A 20,107-nucleotide genomic window follows, 5' to 3' on the forward strand; every position below is an offset into this window, starting at 1 on the left:
TGGACATGACTGATTGATTGAATTGAACTGAACTGAACTGGAGGGAGGAAGTGAGGTGAAGTCACTCAGTCGTGTCTGACTCTTTGCGACCCCATGGAGTGTAGCCTATCAGGCTCCTCCGTCCATGGGATTTTCCAGGCAAGAGTGCTGGAGTGGATTGCCATTTCCTTCTCCAGGGGACCTTCCCGACCCAGGAATCGAACCCAGGTCTCCCGCATCGCGGGCAGACGCTTTACCGTCTGAGCCACCAGGGAAGTCTGAGGGAACTGGAGGGAGAGTGCTCCAGAACTCCTCTTCAGGAAGTATCCCCCCTCATTTATGTCCTCTGAGGAGATTCACTGCTGAGTATGTTCTGGGTGCAGGGTGTCTGTAGCCGCATGTCCCTTAAGACATGTCTTATGAATTCCTGGGCCTGTACGGAACAGCTCATCCAGGTGACTTTGAGGTGTGACTTTTTTAATGTGCAGTAATTTAAAATAGATCACTCTGAGATTTTAATTTTTTAAAAATAGTTTCTTACCTCTGTTCATTGACCCAGAATTTGCTCTTCAAACTGAAAGCCGAAACAAATCATACAGTGAATACAACAAATATACAGGAGTGTTAACTTTCTTTCCCAAACGCCCACTGGGCTGTCCCAGTCTTCAGGGGCATTTTTGTATTTCCTGATAGCCCCTCACAGGCCAAGGGCTTAGCCTGAAAAAAATCTGTGGAGCAAAGACTGATGTTTCCTAACCCTTGCCCTCCCGTCACATCCTGACTGCTGGGCCTTCCTTCTGGCCCTGTTGTAAGGTTATCTGTCAGATGATCTGGACCCAGGAAACAGGACAATGACCCTGGCAGCGTGGAATGAAGGCTGCAGCCCTCCCCTCTTGCACCCGGCAAGAGTGAGACTCTCATAATCACCTGCACACTTGGAGAAAGTTCTGAATCACTCCTAGTGCAGAGTTAAGGGACTGACTTCCAGCCAACAAGGGACAAAATTACAAGATCGGAAACGCACAGAACCAGCTCTAGTCCTCATAGTGCAGGCGCACAAGCTATCTTGGTCACAAAGCACAAAATACCAAATTTCACATTGCAAATGTGCTCCTGAGAACAAAGGGTGGGATGCAGTCACTGTTTACTGCATTACTGAATAAATTCTATGCACTCTGCTGGTATTTTCGTGCTCAATGGTATTCCTCATTTGCTAACTGCTGGCTTGGCACTCCTTTCTCAGCAGCTGCTTTCACCATCTGCAGTGTGTTGTAGTTAACTGAGTCCATTAATCCTTCGCTTAGGGACTGGGAGGGGAAGCCACTGAAAACATGACTAGAGTTAGACAGTATGTTTTATTTTAAAATTCCAGAGAACATGGGGCTTAGACCAGGGTCCCCTATAACCCTCTCTCCATAGCATGCTCTTGTCTCACTGTTTGCTGTGATGGGGCTGCTGAAGTTGGTCCATCCTGGATGGAGCTCAATGAGAACAGCTGCAGAGATGAGAGGAGTGCCTGGCATTGGAAAGGGCAGTCATCCCGGGGCTAATTCACAGTTAGAGTACAACAGGTATAGTTAACCTGGACAACCTGCGGGCTCACAAGGACTCTCTCCCACTGTCTCGCTCCTATCTTGGTCTCATTGTTTCCTTTCTCCGTGTCGCTTCTTACTTTTCCTTTTTTAATTGTCTCTTTGTCTTCTCCCTGTCCCCCTTACTCTCCTTCCTCCCTCCAAACTTCACCTCTCTTTTTGAACTACTTAAAATATGAAACTGTATTTTGGAAAAATTCTATACTTTCTTATTTTACTTGTAGTAGTGCATGGGTTAAACTTTGCTTGGCCTAAACAAAACCAAAAACAAATCAAAATTCATCATAAGTTGCATTTGACTGGTATATGCCCCAATTGTCTTTTCTATCAGTTGAGACTTTCAAATTAGGAAAAAGAAAAAATTCCACTGCCCTGATTGTTGAAAAGTCATGAGGAAATTATCTTCTGATCTTAGTTAATATTTTCCCAAGGGAGCCAGGATGAAAAGTACAAAAAAGTATCTTACCTGCTTCGGATAAGAGCAGGATATGTTTTTACCAGGAAGTCGGAGACATTCCTATCTGTAAGGTCCTGCAGAATTTCAGTGCTGCGTTGTATTCTCTGAAGCAAGGACATATCTGCATTAATTACTTCTGAATTTGAGGTGAAACTACTTGTTCTTTTCCAAAAATCATTTGTAGACTCAACTACTGGGAAGACAGTAAAGGATTGGTGTCTCCCTAGTTCCCCCAGCAATGATGTGAAACTTCCGAGCCCTCTTTTTCCTTTATTCCATTGATGTAGTTCTCACTTCAGAATCCATCTCCAACCCGTCTGCACGTCTCCAGCCCTGCCACATCACCCTAGACCAAGTCTCCACCCAGGCATCACCTGGACCTCTACAGACACTTCCAAACTGGGCTCTGCGTCCACCCTGGCCCTCCACAATCCACTCTCCATTCAGGAGCCAGACTGAGCTCAAAAAAATAATCAATCAGAATATACCATTTGCCTTGCTTACCACACTCCAATGAGCCGCAGGATCAGATCCTACTTCGTTACCAAGGCTGAGTTCACCTGTAGGCACCCCCTTACTTCCTGACCTCCCCACTTCTGCTTCTCAAATGCACACCTCGCATTCCCTCCCCCTCCCTGGACAACCTCTCAGGGCTAACTTGTCCTCGTTCAAATCTCAGCCCAAAGTTTATTCCTCAGAGAAGTATTTTCTGTATCCAGTCACACATGGTAGTATTGTCTTCACAACTTCATGTCTATCTGAAATTTTCTTTCCAGTCTATCTGTTTACTTGTTTTTGTCTGTAGGATAGGATACAAATTCTGTGAGAGCCAGGACTTTTTCTGACTTGTTAGCTGTTCTGTCCCCAGCACCCAGAATAGTATCTGGCATAGAGTTGACACAATAAATTGTGATGTGAATGAAAAAAGTCAAACAGTGCCTTACAATTTACATCACTTTGAAAATTCATCTAGAACTCGAGGTAATCAAAAGATTTTAGAGAATTCAAAAGTGCATGAGTTTGACCACCAGGTGGCACTTTAAATATAAGAATACATAGCATTTAGTTTCCAGTCTGTCATGAACCTGAGGTGTGAGGAGTGCCACCCAGAGGCAGACGTGCATGGTAAGTCGCCTCAGTCATGTCTGATTCTTTGTGATGCTATGGACGGTAATCTGCCAGGCTCCTCTGTCCATAAGGATTCTCCAGGCAGGAATACTGGAGTGGGTTGCTGCGCCCTCCTCCAGAGGATGTTTCTGACCCAGAGATTGAACTCACGTCTCTTATGTCTCCTGCATTGGCAGGTAGGCTCCTCACCAGCTGAGCTATCTGGGACCCCTAAGAAAGTGTAGTTATCTTCAATTTATAAGTGAGGAAATTATCTCCAATTTATTAGAGAGGCCAAGTAACCCGTCCATGGCTCTCTGATGCCAATGATGGTGCTCATCCCACTGCCTCTTGGGGATTTGTTCATTCATTCATTGGCAAATCATGAGAGATGACCATATAGGACCCAGCTCTGTCCTAGTTAGCTTGGAGGCCTGTTATCAACCTTAGACAAAACAAGACTTCTCTGGCCCAGCTCACTGTCTCTGAAACCTCATGGAGAAGCTCATTGTGATACATTATGGCGTTTAGAACTCCATGAGGATGCCACTCAGAGCCAAGATTGCTGATATCCTTGAGAAACATAGATTTCTAACATAGATTGCATGTGTGTGTATGTGTATGCATGTCAATAACACAGCACATGGCAAACTTCTTAATCAAGATTGTTAGCAAGTGTGCTCTTGAATGGACACTACAACATGGTTTATAACAGAGAAAAATTGAAAACCTACATGTTCAGCAATGAGTGAAAGTTGCTCCTTCATGTCCAACTCTTTGCGACTCCATGGACTATGCAGTCCATGGAATTCTCCAGGTCAGAATACTGGAGAGGGTAGCCTTTCCCTTCTCCAGGGGATCTTCCTGACCCAGGAATTGCAGGCAGATTCTTTACCAACTGAGCTATCAGGAAAGCTCCTATCAGCAGTGTGAGATGCAGGCTTGCTTGCCTGCTCAGTCACTTCAGTCATGTCTGACTCTCTGCGACCCCATGGACCACGGCCCGCCAGGCGCCCCTGTCCATGGGATTTTCCAGGCAAGAGTACTGGAGTGGGTTGCCATTTCCTTCTCCAGTGAGAGATGAAATAAATGAAAGTAAATCCAAACAGTAGGATAGTGTGCAGGCATGCTATGATGAGGTAGATGTATATTTACTGATGTGGACATATGTTCATGATATGTTATTGGTTGCAGGTTTCAGGACAACATTTTGAATATAACCCTGTTTGAACAAATAAAAACTAAATATTATTGGTTATTGCCAAGTGATAGGGTGATATCTTTTTGTTCTGACTTCTCTGTATTTTCTAATTTTTCTACAGTAAGCATGCACGATATATTATTTTCTCAATACTCAAAGATATTTTCTTACTAGATTGAATGGGAGTGTTTAATGGAAATGAAACTTTTGGTCAGTGACTTCCTTCAGTTGGTGAGGACCCAGAGCCTCACTTAGTCCTTCACTTAGCTGTTAGTTTGAAATGGTAGTTGTCTAGAAACTCAGGAGGTGCAATGGCTGCAGTTGCAGGCAGGCTCAGGGCCCTGGTGGCCCCCGGAGGGTGGAGGTACCTGCGGGGGTGGGAGGCCCCCTGCGCCCTCAGGGCACTCAGGGAGCATGGTGAGCTTCTCTCTGGTGCTGCACCTGCAGGCAGGTGAAGGTTGGTCCGCTGTCCATCTCTGCTGTTGGAGCAAGTGGGTGACATCCGGGGACACAGATGGAGTCTTCCAGGGGCTTGAATTTCCACAGGGGAACTCCCTCATGGAAGACAAGAGAATATTCCACAGTCAGATCCAAAGTTTATAAAAACTCCTAAAAATGAGAAATAGCACCTAGCCCTTTCCTTCTTAGCCATTTTTTCCCTTTCCTCAGACCCATGCATTTTCTTCTACTCTTTAAGGTTTCTGCTCAAGAAAAATCAAGACTAGAATTTTGTTGATTGACTAGGTGGTGTGGGTCTAGGCAAGGATTATCTAGAGTGATATAATTTTCCTTTTATCTGCTGGCAGCTCTGTTAAGGGAACAAATACAAGAATTTGAAATTAGTCTATTTTGGTCCTCACAAATAACTCTGAAAAAGACTAGATGAAAAAAGCATTTAAAATTATACTGCACATTTTAAATTCTTGGTGTATTTCAACCACCAATGAATGAAAGCATGACTTTTCCTCTAGAACTCTCTTCTCTACACTGAAAGCAATATTGACAGTTGGCCATATGTGTAAGTAATGCCGTTCTAGGTCCAATTACTTGCACACCCCCATCTCTCTCCTTCTTCCTTCAGATTCCTTTCAAAGAAGTTGTGAGTAGCATATGTCAACTCAGTTTGGAACTTCATTGAGAATTATAGAAATAGAGACTTATCCAGTGATGCAGAGGCTTCCTGAAAGCTAGTGAACACCCCTGCACACAGGTGTTGAAGGAGAGGCCCAGTGAGTGCTGCTCAGGGATACGGAAGTGTCTGAGTAATATAGATGGGGTCTCGCCAACCATGCTGTCCTAGGCCCCCACTATTGGGCTCTCCCAGGGCAGCTGTTGGTGTTACAGCAGGGGAGCATAGGGACTTACGGAAGCCACTCTTCCTTCAGGCAGCGGTTGCCAAAGCCTGGCTTATTCACAAGGACATCTGCAAGTGCTGAGAGCCATTCGCTGTCCGGCTGGTCCATGCTAGACAGAGTGAGAGGGGCACAGACAGTGGAGGTGTGACTGGGACAGAGGATCAAAGCCACCAACGTGGAACTCAACAAATGTCTATTGAATGGGCACTGTGTGCCAGGCATGTACACAGGGCACAGCACGCTGCCTTGGTGGGGCTCTGGGTCTCCTGAGAAGGGCGTAGGTAGGCTGCCTGAACACACTCAGTGGTCTGATGCCACATCGTGTCTGCAATTCAAAACAAGGGAACTTAAACCCACTCACCCACCATCTGCCTTCTCTTTCCTTACTCCTGGCAGTCTTGGCTGTCCATGTGGAGGTCACCTTTCCCAGGTGGCAAATTATCTTTCTTTCCGAGGGCAGCCTGAGGATCCCTATCACACTGGTGACTGTCCCAGAGTGGGAAGGGCAGGGCCCTACCAAGCAGCAGGGGACCCAAGGGCCCCACAACCCAAGGAGGTGAATGATGACCTTTGGGATGGGTCTACACACCTGAAGAAGGTGTACTGCTGTCCATACATCCAGGGGTGAAGGGTCAGAGCAGGATATTCACCAAAAGGAGGGATGATGAGGGAAAGCATTAGAGCCAAAAACACAAAAGTGGCCGGGAGCACAATCTGTGGGAAAATAAACATGGTAACTTAGGCTATGGTATCACACACACACACACACACACACACACACACACACAGCACAATCTGTGGGAAAATAAACATGGTAACTTAGGCTATGGTATCACACACATACACACACACACATCTTTTAAACATTTATCTGGCAGCCTCATAACTAGCCCCTAATAGAGATTAACATGATGGGAGGATGTGCAAAGGCAAGTTGTAAAGGAGAACAGAGAACATTCCACCCTTTGAAGGGTAGTTAAAGCAGGCCAGTATTGAACCCTAAAGTAGGCCAGTGCTCAGCCAGAGGTAAACCAGAGTTTCTGCTTCTGAACAAAAAATCTAAAGAGAAAAAGCAGACAATGACGTAGGGTCTGCAAAAAATGAATAAAAACATGATTTTACCTTCCCCTGTAAAAATAAAACCAATATTAATATTTTCATTATTATGCTATTTTCTCTGCTGAGTGTACTAGAATACTTACAAAGAAGCTTCATGTTACCAAGAAGAAGCAGAGGTTGGCAAGGAGAAAACAAAGCTGACAGAAGCCAAAGATGGTACCCGTGGCCATGTCTGACCCCACATGCACAAGAAGGCCTGGGAGAGGATGGGGAGGCCAGGGAGGCCACCAGCAAACAGGCACAGCCAAAGACTGCAGTAATACCTGCGCCAGGAAGTCCTTGTGGCTGCGGATGGTGTGCTGGAACCTCTTCACCAGCAGAGCGTGCACGTGCTGGACAACAAGCCGCGCTCCTGAGTTCAGTCGGCTGTGTCCCTCCTGCTCCGGTGGAGGCTGGCCCTCCGGGTGAGCAGCTGGCTCCCCAGGGTGGCTGCTGGAGCCCTGGGGAGTCTGTCTGGCCTTCTCGCTAGGACCCAAACAGGAGTGTCGAAGGTTGATGTTTTCTCTTTTCTGCTGAGGGCCTCCTGGTTTGGAAGATGGAATGAGTAACTTAGAAAAACATTCACTAGGTCAATTTTTTTCTTACTGTGTTAGTTTTCCCTTCATCTAAGTTAGAAACAAAATATCTGTCAGAAACGTTAAGAAAAATTTTTAAATTCTACTTTCTGATATAAATCATTTTAGACAGAATTGCCTGAAAATGCTTTAAAAATCTCTACATAAAGAGGACAAGACAGAGAGGTTCAAAACACATAAGCAAAAAATAAAAACAATAAAGTTGCAGAACAATACGTGTAATAAGATCATATTTATGTTAGCACATGTGTCACATGGAAAGAAACATGTTTTATGTATACACATACACTCACAGTGTGTACCCATGTGCAAAATTCTGAAAGAATACCTGTTAATTGTTAAAAGATCACTTCAGGGGCAGAGCTGGACGGGGCAGGGGATGAAGTGGGAAGGGTTAGCCTTTTTTGTATTATTTGAATTTAACAGCAAAATATATTCATGTATAACCTGTGTACATGAAAAGAAAAAGTCAGCTTGGTTCTTTCTATATTTTTAGAGGTCACCGAGAAGTAGAAAGCAGAAAGACCAATAAACTAGGAGTTAGGAGACCTGGGTATGAATTCTGACTCTACTAACGAGATGCGCAAATTTATCTTAATGACTCAATCTGTCTGAGTTTTCTCATCTGTAAAATGAAAAAAACAAAAGGGTTATTATGAAGATTAAATGAGCTAACACATGTGAATGTGCTTTATAAACCATTGCAAGTCATCAGCTATTTTGAAGCTAGAGTGTATCATTGCCAATTAAAATGTTCTTGCAGAATGTGGTGTTGGACCTAGAGAGCTTAGAGGATGGCTGGCTGGCCCCCACGTCTCTCTCCTAACGTCCTCCAGGACAAGAACAACTGCAGAGGGAGCTGGGTCAGCTGAGTCATTCTTTCAGCTAATTTCCACAGGCACCTGCAGTGTGCCAGGCTCACTACTTGGAGGGTGACCATCTGCAGGCTCACTGACTACTCAGCACCAGCGCCCCAGTTCTGCCTCCCTTCTGATCTGGACTCGGCTTTGACGCCTTTGCTGTGGCTGGCCCTCCCTCTGGCAGGATTTCTGCTGCCTGTCTTCATGCCTGTCCTCTGAGCTGCACTCTCCCTGACACCCCATCCAGGCTGTAGGCCCCTGTTCAGATCAGAGTCGAGGGCTTCAGGCCGGTTTGTCCCTGGCTCTCTGCTACCCTCTAGAGGCCACTGGCAATGAGACATCCTTCAGAAATGGCCTGGAGTCTCTAGGTGCCGTGCAGCTCCATAGACAGCCACAGCTCCTTCAGACTCTGAAGACAAGACCAGAAAAACACTGGCCTCAAAAACAGAGCCCTTTCAGAAAAATGCAATTAGCAATCTGAAAAATGGGAGACAATCTGAAAAATAGGAGTGTGTAATCGAGGGCCCTAGATTTGAGAACTGAGACCAAGGAATAAGACTGAGAAGCCTATATGACTTTAAGGCAAGTCATCCAATTTATAAGAGCTGTTTAGCCAGATGTTCTTGCCTGGAAAATCCCACGGACAGAGGAATCTGGTTGGCCACAGTCCACGGAGTTGCAAAGAGATGGACACAACTGAGTGACTAACACTTTTACTTTCTTTTCCCCAGATGGGGTCAATCCCTGCCCTACCAGCCTCATAAGGCTATAGCAACAATCAAATAAAACAATGGATATTTAGTTTTTTGTAAAGTATAAGTTATGGCTAAGTTTGAGGTAAGAGATATTTGTAAGTGCTGAGATGAGGGTATTGCTGAATCATTACCAGAATTGCACACTGTGTTAAGACTTAGCATGCTTTAACTCATTTAATTCTCTCAATAACCTAGCTATGACAAAGCTAGACAGTGTATTAAAAAGCAGAGACATCACTTTGCTGATGAAGGTCCATTTAGTCAAAGCTATGGTTTTTCCAGTAGTCATGTATGGATGTGAGAGTTGGGCCATAAAGAAGGCCGAGTGCTGAAGAATTGATGCTTTTGAACAGTAGTGTTGGAGAAGACTCTTGAGAGTTCCCTTGGACTGCAAGGAGATCAAACCAGTCCATCCTAAAGGAAATCAGTCCTGAATATTCATTGGAAGGACTGATGCTGAAGCTGAAGCTCCAATACTTTGGCCACCTGATGTGAAGAGCTGGCTCATTAGAAAAGACCCCGATGCTGGGCAAGATTGAAGGCAGGAGGAGAAGGGGTTGACAGAGGATGAGATGGTTGGATGGCATCACTGACTCAATGGACATGAGTTTGAGCAAGCTCCGGGAGATGGTGAAGGACAGGGAAGCCTGGGGTGCTGCAGTCCATGGGGCCACAAAGAGTTAGACGTGACTGAGTGAGTGAACAACAACCTTCAAAGGTGGATACTATTATCACCCCCTTTGGCATACGAGGAAACTGAGGTACAAAGAAACTAAATATTAATAAGCCCTAGGGATATAATGTATGACATAATAAATTTAATTAACACAGCTATATGTTATCCATGGAAGTTATTAAGGGAATGAAATCTTAAGAGTGTTCAGAAACAAAAAAAGGGGCTAAGTATCTACCCAAGGGGGCTTCCCAGGTGGCACTAGTGGAAAAGAACCCATCTGCCAATGTAGGAGACATAAGAGATGCGGCTTAGATCCCTACCTAGGTTGGGAAGGTACCCTGGAGGACGGCATGTCAACCTACTCTAGTATTCTTGCCTGGAGAATCCCATGGACAGAGGAGCCTGGCGGGCAAAGAGTCGGACGTGACTGAAGCAACTTAGCACATATGCATCTACCCAAAGCCACTCAATCAACAAATTATAGAATTCAGGTTTGGTGTTTGGCCTGCTTCATTGTAGAGGCTACACTCAACTCCTACCCTTGACTGTCTCTTTGGAACATCCTATTCTATTAATAGATCCAGAATGATCACTCTTCTGATGTATAATTTATTCTTTTGCTGCTGCTTCTGCTAAGTCACTTCAGTCGTGTCCGACTCTGTGCAACCCCATAGACAGCAGCCCACCAGGCTCCCCCGTCCCTGGGATTCACCGGGCAAGAACACTGGAGTGGGTTGCCATTTCCTTCTCCAGTACATGAAAGTGAAAAGTCAAAGGGAAGTCGCTCAGTCGTGTCTGACTCTTCGTGACCCCATGGACTGCAGCCCACCAGGCTCCTCTGTCCGTGGGACTTTCCAGGCAAGAGTACTGGAGTGGGGTGCCATTGCCTTCTCCGAATTTATTTATTCTTCTAAGAGGACTAATTATTAAGCAGAAGCACTCTGTGCAGATTAAAGGCCCCAATTCTTGAGTTCATCATAGTTTCTAATATAAATTATCATGTTTTCATTCTGGTCTTGGTTAATGGAAGTTTTTGCCCTTGGGTGAGTTGAGGGAACTTAATTGCTGTGTCTAAAGAGCTGGAAAGAAGACCTGGGCCCTGTGGTGGGCTGCTCTCACTCCCTCCAGGGCACTGCTCTTTACTCCCCGCCCTGCCCGGAGGGCCACCTCTTCTGGCAACCACACAGCCTACCTGGATCATGGCACACATCTGGGCTGATATATTGGACCACTGATAGTTCTAGACAGAGCCGGGCTCACTTACAAAGCAAGGTGGAAACCATGACTTAAGAGCAGGCACCAGAAAACAGAGAGGAAACAGTCTTTGCACAGGAGAAGGCTGCAGTAGTCACACCGGGTAGAAAGAGGTGACCAGCGGCAGGTGCCCACGTCAGCAAAGGTGAATTCCTTCAGAGCTCTTTCCATGACCAGCGAGAGGGAAATGGAACAAGAAGGGAGAAGCCAGGGAGAGGATTCTATCGGAGTGGGTGGATGCCTGTTTTTCTATCAGAAGTGGCCTGTGTTGTGGCAGGTGAGTCCTCCTGCACATCCATACTCCCATTCTCCATCCTCCACAGTAAAGACCACTTAAGTCATGAGTGCTTTTTGTGGCTCTGAGATTTGGTAGAAATTGTGGAAGGGGATAACTGGTGTCCAGGCTCACACATATAGAAGAGAAACCCCCAGAACCCACAACCTTTATGGTCCCCACAGTTTCAAAATTCCTTAGGGCAGTAAATGAGGGCTCAGAACCATTTTATCTCCATCTCAAAGAGGCCAGGGTGTCCTAGCTGGCATCTGGATTGTATTATCTCTAAGAACTCTGTGAGCTGTCACTCATGCCGGCAGGAGTGGATCAGAGGCCTGGTAGAGAGAAGAGGAGAAGATGAGGGTGGTGATGTGGAAGGAACAGGAGACCAGGAAGTGGGGTGAGGAGCTTGAGGGTGGCAGAGCTCCCAGCCTGACCTTCTTAAGACTCCCGATTCATCTAGCATCTTCCCACCTGGACCCAATTCCACTTGCCTTTCCTGTGTCATACAACCAAGAACTCAAAAGGCCTGTCATTTGGGGGTCAGATAAATAGGATGCAGGAGTGTTTGTCCACTTTGTTGTTTCATGAGTTTTTCCTTAGGTTTTCGAGATAGAGCATGAGGGTTTAGTGAGGGGACAAACTGCACACTTGGGGGGCACCATACCAGCAAACAGATGTCCTGAATCCAAATCCTCTGTGACCTTCAGGAAAATCTGTCCAGAAGGAAAAAGAGAATTTGGTTTAGGCATTCCCAGTTTCCAAAAAATCTAACCCAAGCTCAGTTCTGTTGGGTATTGCTTCATAATGGGAAGGGAATACATTATGACTCTTTATCTAAGAACATATTCTTCTGTAAATACAGAAGTGTGTGCACATGGTGACCACAGCTATGTGAAATATGTGTGAGTACGGATGAAGGCAGGAGGAAGCAAGCCAAAGTGAAGACAGCTGCTATGCTTGGGCAAGGAATTATGGCTTTTTGCTTTCACGAAATTTCCCTTCTAGGCTTTTGTATTAGACTTTGGCAAGGAACTTCCTCTCTGGTGCCTGACAGAAACCAGCAGGAGTCTCTGCCTCACCTCTTCCAGGGGAGTGTCAGAAATTCCAAAACTGCTGAGTCCCAGGTCAGCCAGCGTCTCCTCCAGCTCTCTGAAAAGGCTAGCATATGCTCTCTGCTTGAAATTCTTATTTGGAAGAAGGAAGATGAGTTCTTGACCGATGCATTCTACCAGCTTTGCCTCTGGAACGTGGTGGCGAACCATATCCGTCAGTTCATTCACATCCCCTAAGACAAGAAAAAGGCTGACATCAACTGTTTTCCAGAAGCTGGAAGACAGGGAGCTTACCCAGGTCCTCTACTTTCTTCTGTTTTGCGTTTGAGGAAGGCCCATCTCCTTTATCAGTAGTGATTCTTGTGGAGGAATATTGCTCCATCATGTCTGTTTTTAACTTAGTTGACCCTGTGACAGGCACTGAAAGGGAGATGGAGATGGAAGCCAACTCTCCCCAAATTATCTGTGTAACATTGGGGCGCTCACATAACATTCCTGTGCCAGGTTTCTCCTTTGTTTGATTAAATGTTCTGTTCTTTACTAGCTATGGAACATCAGGCAGGTGAAACCATAGTTTCTTCATCTGTATAAGAGAAAAATAGTGGTACCCATATTATTGTTACATGTGAGGCTTGGATGAGTTAATCTGCAGAAACCACTGAGAATGTTGTGTCTGGCCCATAGATGACTGATAGCTGCTCTTCTTATCATGAACATCATCTCAAGTAAGAAAGCTCTTGTCATCAATATTGCTCATCCTTAATCACCACAAACCTGAGTCAAAATTGCTTGCATTTTTCTGGTCTGGCGTGTGTGTGTGTGTGTGTCAAGTTGCTTCAGTCGTGTCCAACTCTTTGCGACCCTATGGACTGTAGCCCGCCAGGCTCCTCTGTCCATGGGATTCTCTAGGCAAACATACAAGAGTGGGTTGCCATGCCCTCTTCCAGGGGATCCTCCTGCTTCAGGGATTGAACTCATTTCTTTTATGTCTCCCGTGTTGGCAGGCAGATTCTTTACCACTAATGCCACCTGGGAAGCCCCAAGGTATATGGGACTTGACCGAGAAGTAGACCTGGGCCTGGTGACCAAGCCAGATGAGAACCCCACTTCCTACATCACACCCCCAGGCCTGGCCCAACGTTTTGGAGGACTGCGCCACTTCCCTCAGAGTTGCATCTGCCTCCTCAAATAAACAAAAAGTCCCAGCTCACGGGAAATGCAGAAGGAAATTGAGACACTGTGAAGAAGGACCAGGGGATGGAGTGCAGAAAGCACAGCATGGGGTAAAGGGAAGCATCCAGTATCAGGTATTTACCTGATATACTCATGCAATCAGAATTGAATTTTATGCATGAGCATATGTTACTTTAAAATTAAAAATCTAGAGATTTCCCCAGCAGTCCAGTAGTTAAGACTCTGCCTTCTAACACAGGGGGCACAGGTCTGAATCCTGGTCAGGGAGTAATATCACACATGCTGCAGGGGATGGCCCCAAATTAAACAAATAAAAAAACTTGTTAAAAATCTAATTAGCATGCATTTAAACAGATAGTTCCCTAGAATACTGTTCTGAGAAGCAGGTCAAAGGGGAAGGGATTCTGGGCGCCCAGAGCCTAGGTCTTGTGTGTTTTGTGAGTAACACTCTCGGAGTCAGGATCACCCAGTGAGTTCTCTTTTTTCTTTGTTTCAGAAATGACTCATGCGGAGAGATTTCGTGGCTTTCAATCCAAATCCTTCTGCCTAGCCGGACTAGAAGGCTTGCTTTATGTCAAACATGCAAATGAGACTCAATTGTCTACAGTTCCAGATGACTTCATGCAGGGGCTAGAGGGCTCCTCGTGGGAGGAAGCAGCTCTGCCCTAGCTGCTCTCCGGGGTCACGTTCATTGTTCTCTAAGGAAGGAAATCGAACCTGAAGCTGCTGGATTCCCAGGAATTGTGTCTTAGATGTGTGTGTCAGCCTTTCCAGAAGTGGTCCTTCAGGGCGGCAGGGCTTTCAGCATCTGGCAAGGGGGTCTGCCAGTGCGTGTGGTTTGCGAGTCTGTATGAGTGGAAAGCCTCTCAAGGAGCTAATGGGAACTGAAATTATCTTCCTTCTCTTATTTGGGGCACAACAACTTACTGTGCTTCCCACTATTCACATCATCCCTCTTCTATTCAAAGAAAATAAACCTTTATTTAGAAATAAAGTAATAGTTAAAAAATTTACCCCACCCAGCAGGCTCTGTTTGCATATTGACTTTGGTGTGTGTGTGTGTGTTTCACTTCAGTTGTGTTTGACTCTTTGCAACCCCATGGACTATAGCCTGCCAGGCTCCTCTGTCCATGAGATTCTCCAGGCAAGAATAGTTGAGTGGGTTGCCATGCCCTCCTCCAGGGGATCTTCCCAATCGAGGGATCCAAGCCATGCCTCTTATGTTTCCTGCTTTGGCAGGCACGTTCTTTACCACTAGCGCCACCTGGAAAGCCCCAGTAATTAAACATATTCATTTCAAAAAAATTATCTGGAAAGCAGGGAGGGGCCTACAGCAAGGCAGACTAGGAAAAAGACACAGAAATGTTCTAAGACGATATGTTCGTGTTCATCACAGGTTCTGTCAGTGCCAGGGAGGGTGAGACAGTAAATATGATGCAACCCTGGGCATTTCCCCTCAGCTTTTAAGCATAGTGCATAAATACTGCCTTGTTTTCTTGTTTCAGATTTTAGTTAGAAAAATATTTGTGCTTAGGAAACTTTGTCTTTTCTTTAATACGCAAATACTTTCCCCTTCATTAACTTGGATCAGAACATGGTTTTAGTTTTGTTCCTACTTAGGAATATGGGAAATATGGTATTCCAATTGTGAGGACAACCCCTCCCCCTCCCTTCTCTCCCGCCCAGGCCCCTCCCCACCACCCCCAAACAGGAAAGGATGAGAGGCAGGCATTAGCAGAGACTAGAAAGAGCTTGGAGAATAGAAAGAGCTGTTGACAAGCACTCTGGGGCCAGGAAGTCAGGTCCTGTATCAGAAATGCTTCCACAGTGCGAGTCTCTGTTTTGCATCTTTCTGGAGGTGGCTGCTGCTGCTGCTGCTGCTAAGTTGCTTTGGAGGTGCCCCTTACAAGGTTTAACACACTGTATCTAATCCAAGGGAGAATCACTCAAAATTAGGAACCTGAGAGAAAATCTGGGAGTGTAACAGGGCTATGCATTAACCCACAGGTTTGGCATCTACACCATGCAACCTGACTCTCTGGAGAAGTTCACTGTGAGGGCTGTGCATCGCCGAGGCTCATAGGGCTCCAGCTGGCACCTTTGGAAGACCTCCTCTCCTGATACTGGGGAAAGTGGCTTGGATCCAGGGAGGGGGACCCCAGAAATGCAGGCTTAGTATGGGCAAGGGCTAGGAGTAAACAAAGACTGGGTTCCTCATTAAAGGGAGAGGGCCTGTAAGCCCAAGACTTCAACTTTCTTTGGGAATGGAGGAGGAGACAAAAACTCAAAAGAAGAAGATGAGCAACTGCATGACCGTGAGCTTGAGAAGCACACAGAGAGTTCTCTTTGCTCCCATTGAAATGCTCGACAGCTGGACACACCAGCAAGACCCAGAGATGATTGCCAGACCAGGACCAAGGTACAGCCTGCTTGAGTCCTTACCGTCCAAGACTTGTTCTGGAGTCATCGGCTCAGCACAGGCTGGACATCTGACGGAGAAGCCCTTAGACGCACAGCTGCAGGTCCCCTACAACAGATGGACGGCAGTCATTCCTACAGCGCCCCCTGACGTCCCAGATGCCCACTGCAGTCACCGCCATGCTTTGTGTCTCGCACCAAGTGTGGTCAACACATTTTTCTTCACTGTTTTAATCTATTACTTCATCTGAACATTTCAGGGTGTGGCTGGCTGATTTCGTTCTGAGAGTGTGTGAATCAGGCACCGAGAGAACATTGAAGGATTCCTTTGGCTTGTCATCACTTATGTGACAGCTGTAGGTCAGCCCACGCGAGACTTTCTGCTTCTCCCTCTTCGGGGATGCACAGTGGGCTGTGGAAATCTACCCAGGACTGGAAAACCCAGAAGCAGCCAGACACCTAAACTACAGGGCTGAAGGCATAAATAATACTATAATACAATAAAAACAAGCATGACAGGACAACTGGAAGGTGAGCAGTGCCTTTTTAGCAGCCCAAAGCACATTTATCATACTTTATCTCATTTATCTTCACCACATCCCCGGGAAGCAGAGTGGCAATTATCAGCTGCACTTTCTATGTGGAAAAAACCCAACAACAATGAGGAATTAAGGAATTTGCTTAAGGCGACAGTCTGTTCACCTTGAAGCCCACACTTGGACCTGGGATTCTTGACACGCTGAGGTGGTCTCTGCTAGTTGGCATTTTATTCATATCAACATTTCTAGGTTATAGTTACTAGGGAAGCTTTTTCTCGGCTTTCATTTGCCAATGAAATTAGAGTTTAATTAGCTAACATAAATGTTTGAATGAAAAAAGGAAGCTTGAATAACTACTGTCCTTTAAACAGTGTAACTTTGCAGAATAAGTCATTCCCTCCATGTTGCATGAAACCACATGTGTAGTTTAGGATTCTGGCCTGTAATAATTTCAGGTCTTTTAAGCTAGTTGGTTAAAGCATTTCTGTAGGAGAGTTCAGAATGTTCTCTTATCAAAATCTACAAATGGTTCCAGAAACAAAGAGGTCAGTTCTGCTGACTGGAGTCTGATTTGGGTAGAAGTGTCTGGAATGACGTTCCTTCTCACCCAGGACAGGCTTTTCCCCTGGACAGACACAAACCTCGCAGCCTCTTCCTTGGCTCTGAATAGTCTTCATCTTGCGCACCAAGGTTAAGTAGAAGCCTGTGCCAAAGCAGTTCTTCAGGAACAGTGGGGTTCCAGAGCAGTAGAGCCGTCCCTGGGATATGATGGCGATGCGGTCCCCGAGGATGTCGGCCTCGTCCATGTGGTGAGTGGACATGATGATGGTTCTGCCTGCAGAGGCAGGGGTCAGAGGAATTACCAGGCAGGCCTGGGCATGGATGGGAGAAGGTGTATAGCAAACTCCATATTCCATGGGTTGCAAAACTGGGAGTTAATAAATAAAAAAACAAGTATTCTGCAATACAGTCTAGAATATTAGAATAAAAAATACCAATAGGTACCATTTTATAGCATCCTACATATTGTAAAGCACTATTTTATAGAGTATTTCTTCCTTAGCATAGGGCCTGATGCAAATAAACCACCACGTATGGGACGTATTTATTACTGTCAGTCAGTATCTATTGAGTTCTGTAGTATATTCTCTGGGTCATTAAGTGCTACATTTATCATCTCTGCAAAGAACACACACACACACACACACACACACACACACACTCACACTTACATTCTTTCATACTAGAGATGTCTTTAAAATAAAATGGTAATGAGGATTCCAGGAACACAAATACACCACAGGATTAAATCACGCTGTCACTTTTATGATGGCTCTGCTTGCTGTCTTGTTTGGGTCTGTGCATCTGGTTTCAGGTGCCATGACAGAGGAGGGACCGTCCCATTGAGATACTTCCATCCACAACACTGAATATAGGCTCGTCACCCTCACACCTGGTTTTTGTAGATAATTTGGGTCCCTTTGTCAAGGGGGAATTTTACTTACAGCTGCTCCCATTGTTCCAGGCAGAAGGGTTTTGGGTTGAGAGAACTTTCTAGAGCATTTTGGGAAGTAGGCTGCTTCATCAGTAATTCCCTGCTTATATTTGGGTAAAAAAACCTCAGGAGGCTTCACTTGGAACTTAGACTCCCCAAGCCAGTGATAGTGCCACATCTGAGGGTAGTCGTGGCTGTTACTACACTGAGCTGCAAGATGCCAGGTGTGAGAGAGTGGATTGCACACATTCAGCCTCAGCAAGAGCACAGGTGATGTGCAGTGGCCATTACCTGAGCGATACTTCAGGAGCAGGTCCCAGATTGAGCGACGTGAGTAGGGGTCCACCCCAGAGGTGGGCTCATCCAGAACCACCACCTTGGCATCTCCCACGAAGGCAATGGCCACGGACAGCTTCCTCTGCACGCCACCTAGAGAGACAAGGTGGTGGGGTCACGGGAGCTGTGGACGATGTGAAGGAACGGCCCAGGGCTGGCCACATAAGGAAGGTACCTTAGATCCAGCAGCAGCTTCAAGCTGCCTCCTTAGATGTCCACAGTGTTTGGAACCCTAAGTGGTTCAGGCCTTATAGTGCACAACAGAAAATCCCTGCCTCCCAGGATCAGACCATGTGAAGACTGTTCTCACATTTTTAGTTCAAACACAGAAACCTCAGAGCACATAGAGCCCAGGCTGCTGCAGGATAGTGTTCTATGTAGAAAATAATCCAGAGGTGGGTTTCTCTTAGATGCTCAGAATAACTTTATAGATTGTTCCAACCCTTACGAGCTCTCCTGTTACAAGTCTAAGAATACACACACACATACATATATACAAGGCTCTGTGAACTGGGAACCCATGGATTGACCATCTGAAGCCCTTTTTCCAATACCAAGCACCTGATAGATCCTGAGCCTCTTCGTTCCTCTTGTGGTGGAGGCCTGTGTCCTCCAGCATGGCTTCCATCTCCAGCTGGGCCTCGTCCCAGGACCTCCCTTTTAGCTGCGCGTAGAACAGGATGTGTTCAGCCACGGTGAGGCTATGGGGATGGGGCAGTGAGAAACACAATGCGCTCAGCGTTTCCACTTGTAACAATTTACCTTATAGAGATAATTAAAGATGAGCACAGAGATTTAGCAATCATGACGCTCATCATGTTGTTGTTCATAACAGAGAAATGAGACAAAATACTGATCCTACCAAAATATCTGACAGCTTAAATAGCACATTATACAACGGAATAGTATGTATACATTAAAAATCATTTTATAGAAGAATACATAACAGCATGAAAAAATTTTCGTGATATCTTAGGTTTAAAAAAGCATTAAAATAGCAGGTTACTAAATGGTAAGCAGAGTTTTATTCTCTTTTATAATTTCAAATATATGTATAGCTACACATGCATAAGAGAAAGCTTTGAAAAATTATATATCAAAGTGTTAACAGTGGTTTCCTATGGATGGTGAAGTTACAGGTGATTTTTAGTTTCAATTTATATTGCCTTCCTTCCTGTGATCCCTCCTTCCTTTATTCAGTGACTGTATATAATTTTTTATATAAGAAAAGTTTGGGAAAAAAGCAACTGAAAAACTTCCTCAAAAGTGTTTTTAATGCCTGGCTGAAGAGGAAAACAGGAGCCATGGTCCCCTCTGTGGGTCCCCTTGCGGTCCCTGAGAGCAACTTCTGGCCAAGTTCTGAGCAAGGGGCCCCAGGACCAGCCACCCTGGCAGAGAGAAGGCAGTGCCAGTCTCCTGAGCAGGAAGACCTCAGCATTGAGCATGAGAGAAACAGTCTCATGTTCTGAGGGACCTTCTCAGTGCCAACAGGACAAAGGACCCCAAATGTGGGTGAAGCCGCTGAAGAGTATGGCCTCTGGCCCCAGAGCCAGCACCCCTCAGCTGTGCTCTAGAGAACATGTTAGGGGAGGGCAAGGTGAGGTTAGGGCACCGGGAGGGTCCCAGTTCCTGTTCTGCTTACTGGTGGAACAGGATGTTGTGCTGTGGACACATGCCAAGGCTCTGCCGGATAGCATCCAGGTTGGTTTCAATGTCCTTTCCCCCAACAAGCACAGTCCCGGATGTCGGTGGCAGCAGACCAGTCATGATGGACCTGCCAAAAGCAGAAATCAGTGGCAGAGAGCCTGGCCTTTAGGAACACCTTAGGACAGCAGCCTCCACCCCAGGGTCAATGAGGACTCTCAG

General features: G+C 45.8%; 1 protein-coding gene across 4 annotated transcripts in view; it reads right to left on the reverse strand.

The window, feature by feature from the left end:
- Positions 1 to 20,107, reverse strand: part of ABCA4 (ATP binding cassette subfamily A member 4) — a 149,354-nt gene that overhangs the window by 34,137 nt on the left and 95,110 nt on the right. For all 4 annotated transcript variants that reach the window (XM_069598218.1, XM_069598207.1, XM_069598229.1 and 1 more), the window contains 13 exons: positions 19,884 to 20,015; positions 18,803 to 18,942; positions 18,197 to 18,334; positions 17,052 to 17,245; positions 15,896 to 15,980; positions 12,287 to 12,492; positions 11,872 to 11,920; positions 7,074 to 7,333; positions 6,281 to 6,405; positions 5,702 to 5,800; positions 4,705 to 4,891; positions 2,038 to 2,132; positions 521 to 553 (listed from right to left, as the gene is read on the reverse strand). In XM_069598218.1, coding sequence (XP_069454319.1) covers positions 521 to 553; positions 2,038 to 2,132; positions 4,705 to 4,891; positions 5,702 to 5,800; positions 6,281 to 6,405; positions 7,074 to 7,333; positions 11,872 to 11,920; positions 12,287 to 12,492; positions 15,896 to 15,980; positions 17,052 to 17,245; positions 18,197 to 18,334; positions 18,803 to 18,942; positions 19,884 to 20,015 — 1,743 coding nt within the window. The remainder of the gene's footprint in view (positions 1 to 520; positions 554 to 2,037; positions 2,133 to 4,704; positions 4,892 to 5,701; positions 5,801 to 6,280; positions 6,406 to 7,073; positions 7,334 to 11,871; positions 11,921 to 12,286; positions 12,493 to 15,895; positions 15,981 to 17,051; positions 17,246 to 18,196; positions 18,335 to 18,802; positions 18,943 to 19,883; positions 20,016 to 20,107) is intronic.

Source organism: Ovis canadensis, chromosome 1 (genome assembly GCF_042477335.2).
Source record: "Ovis canadensis isolate MfBH-ARS-UI-01 breed Bighorn chromosome 1, ARS-UI_OviCan_v2, whole genome shotgun sequence".
NCBI lineage: Eukaryota > Metazoa > Chordata > Mammalia > Artiodactyla > Bovidae > Ovis > Ovis canadensis.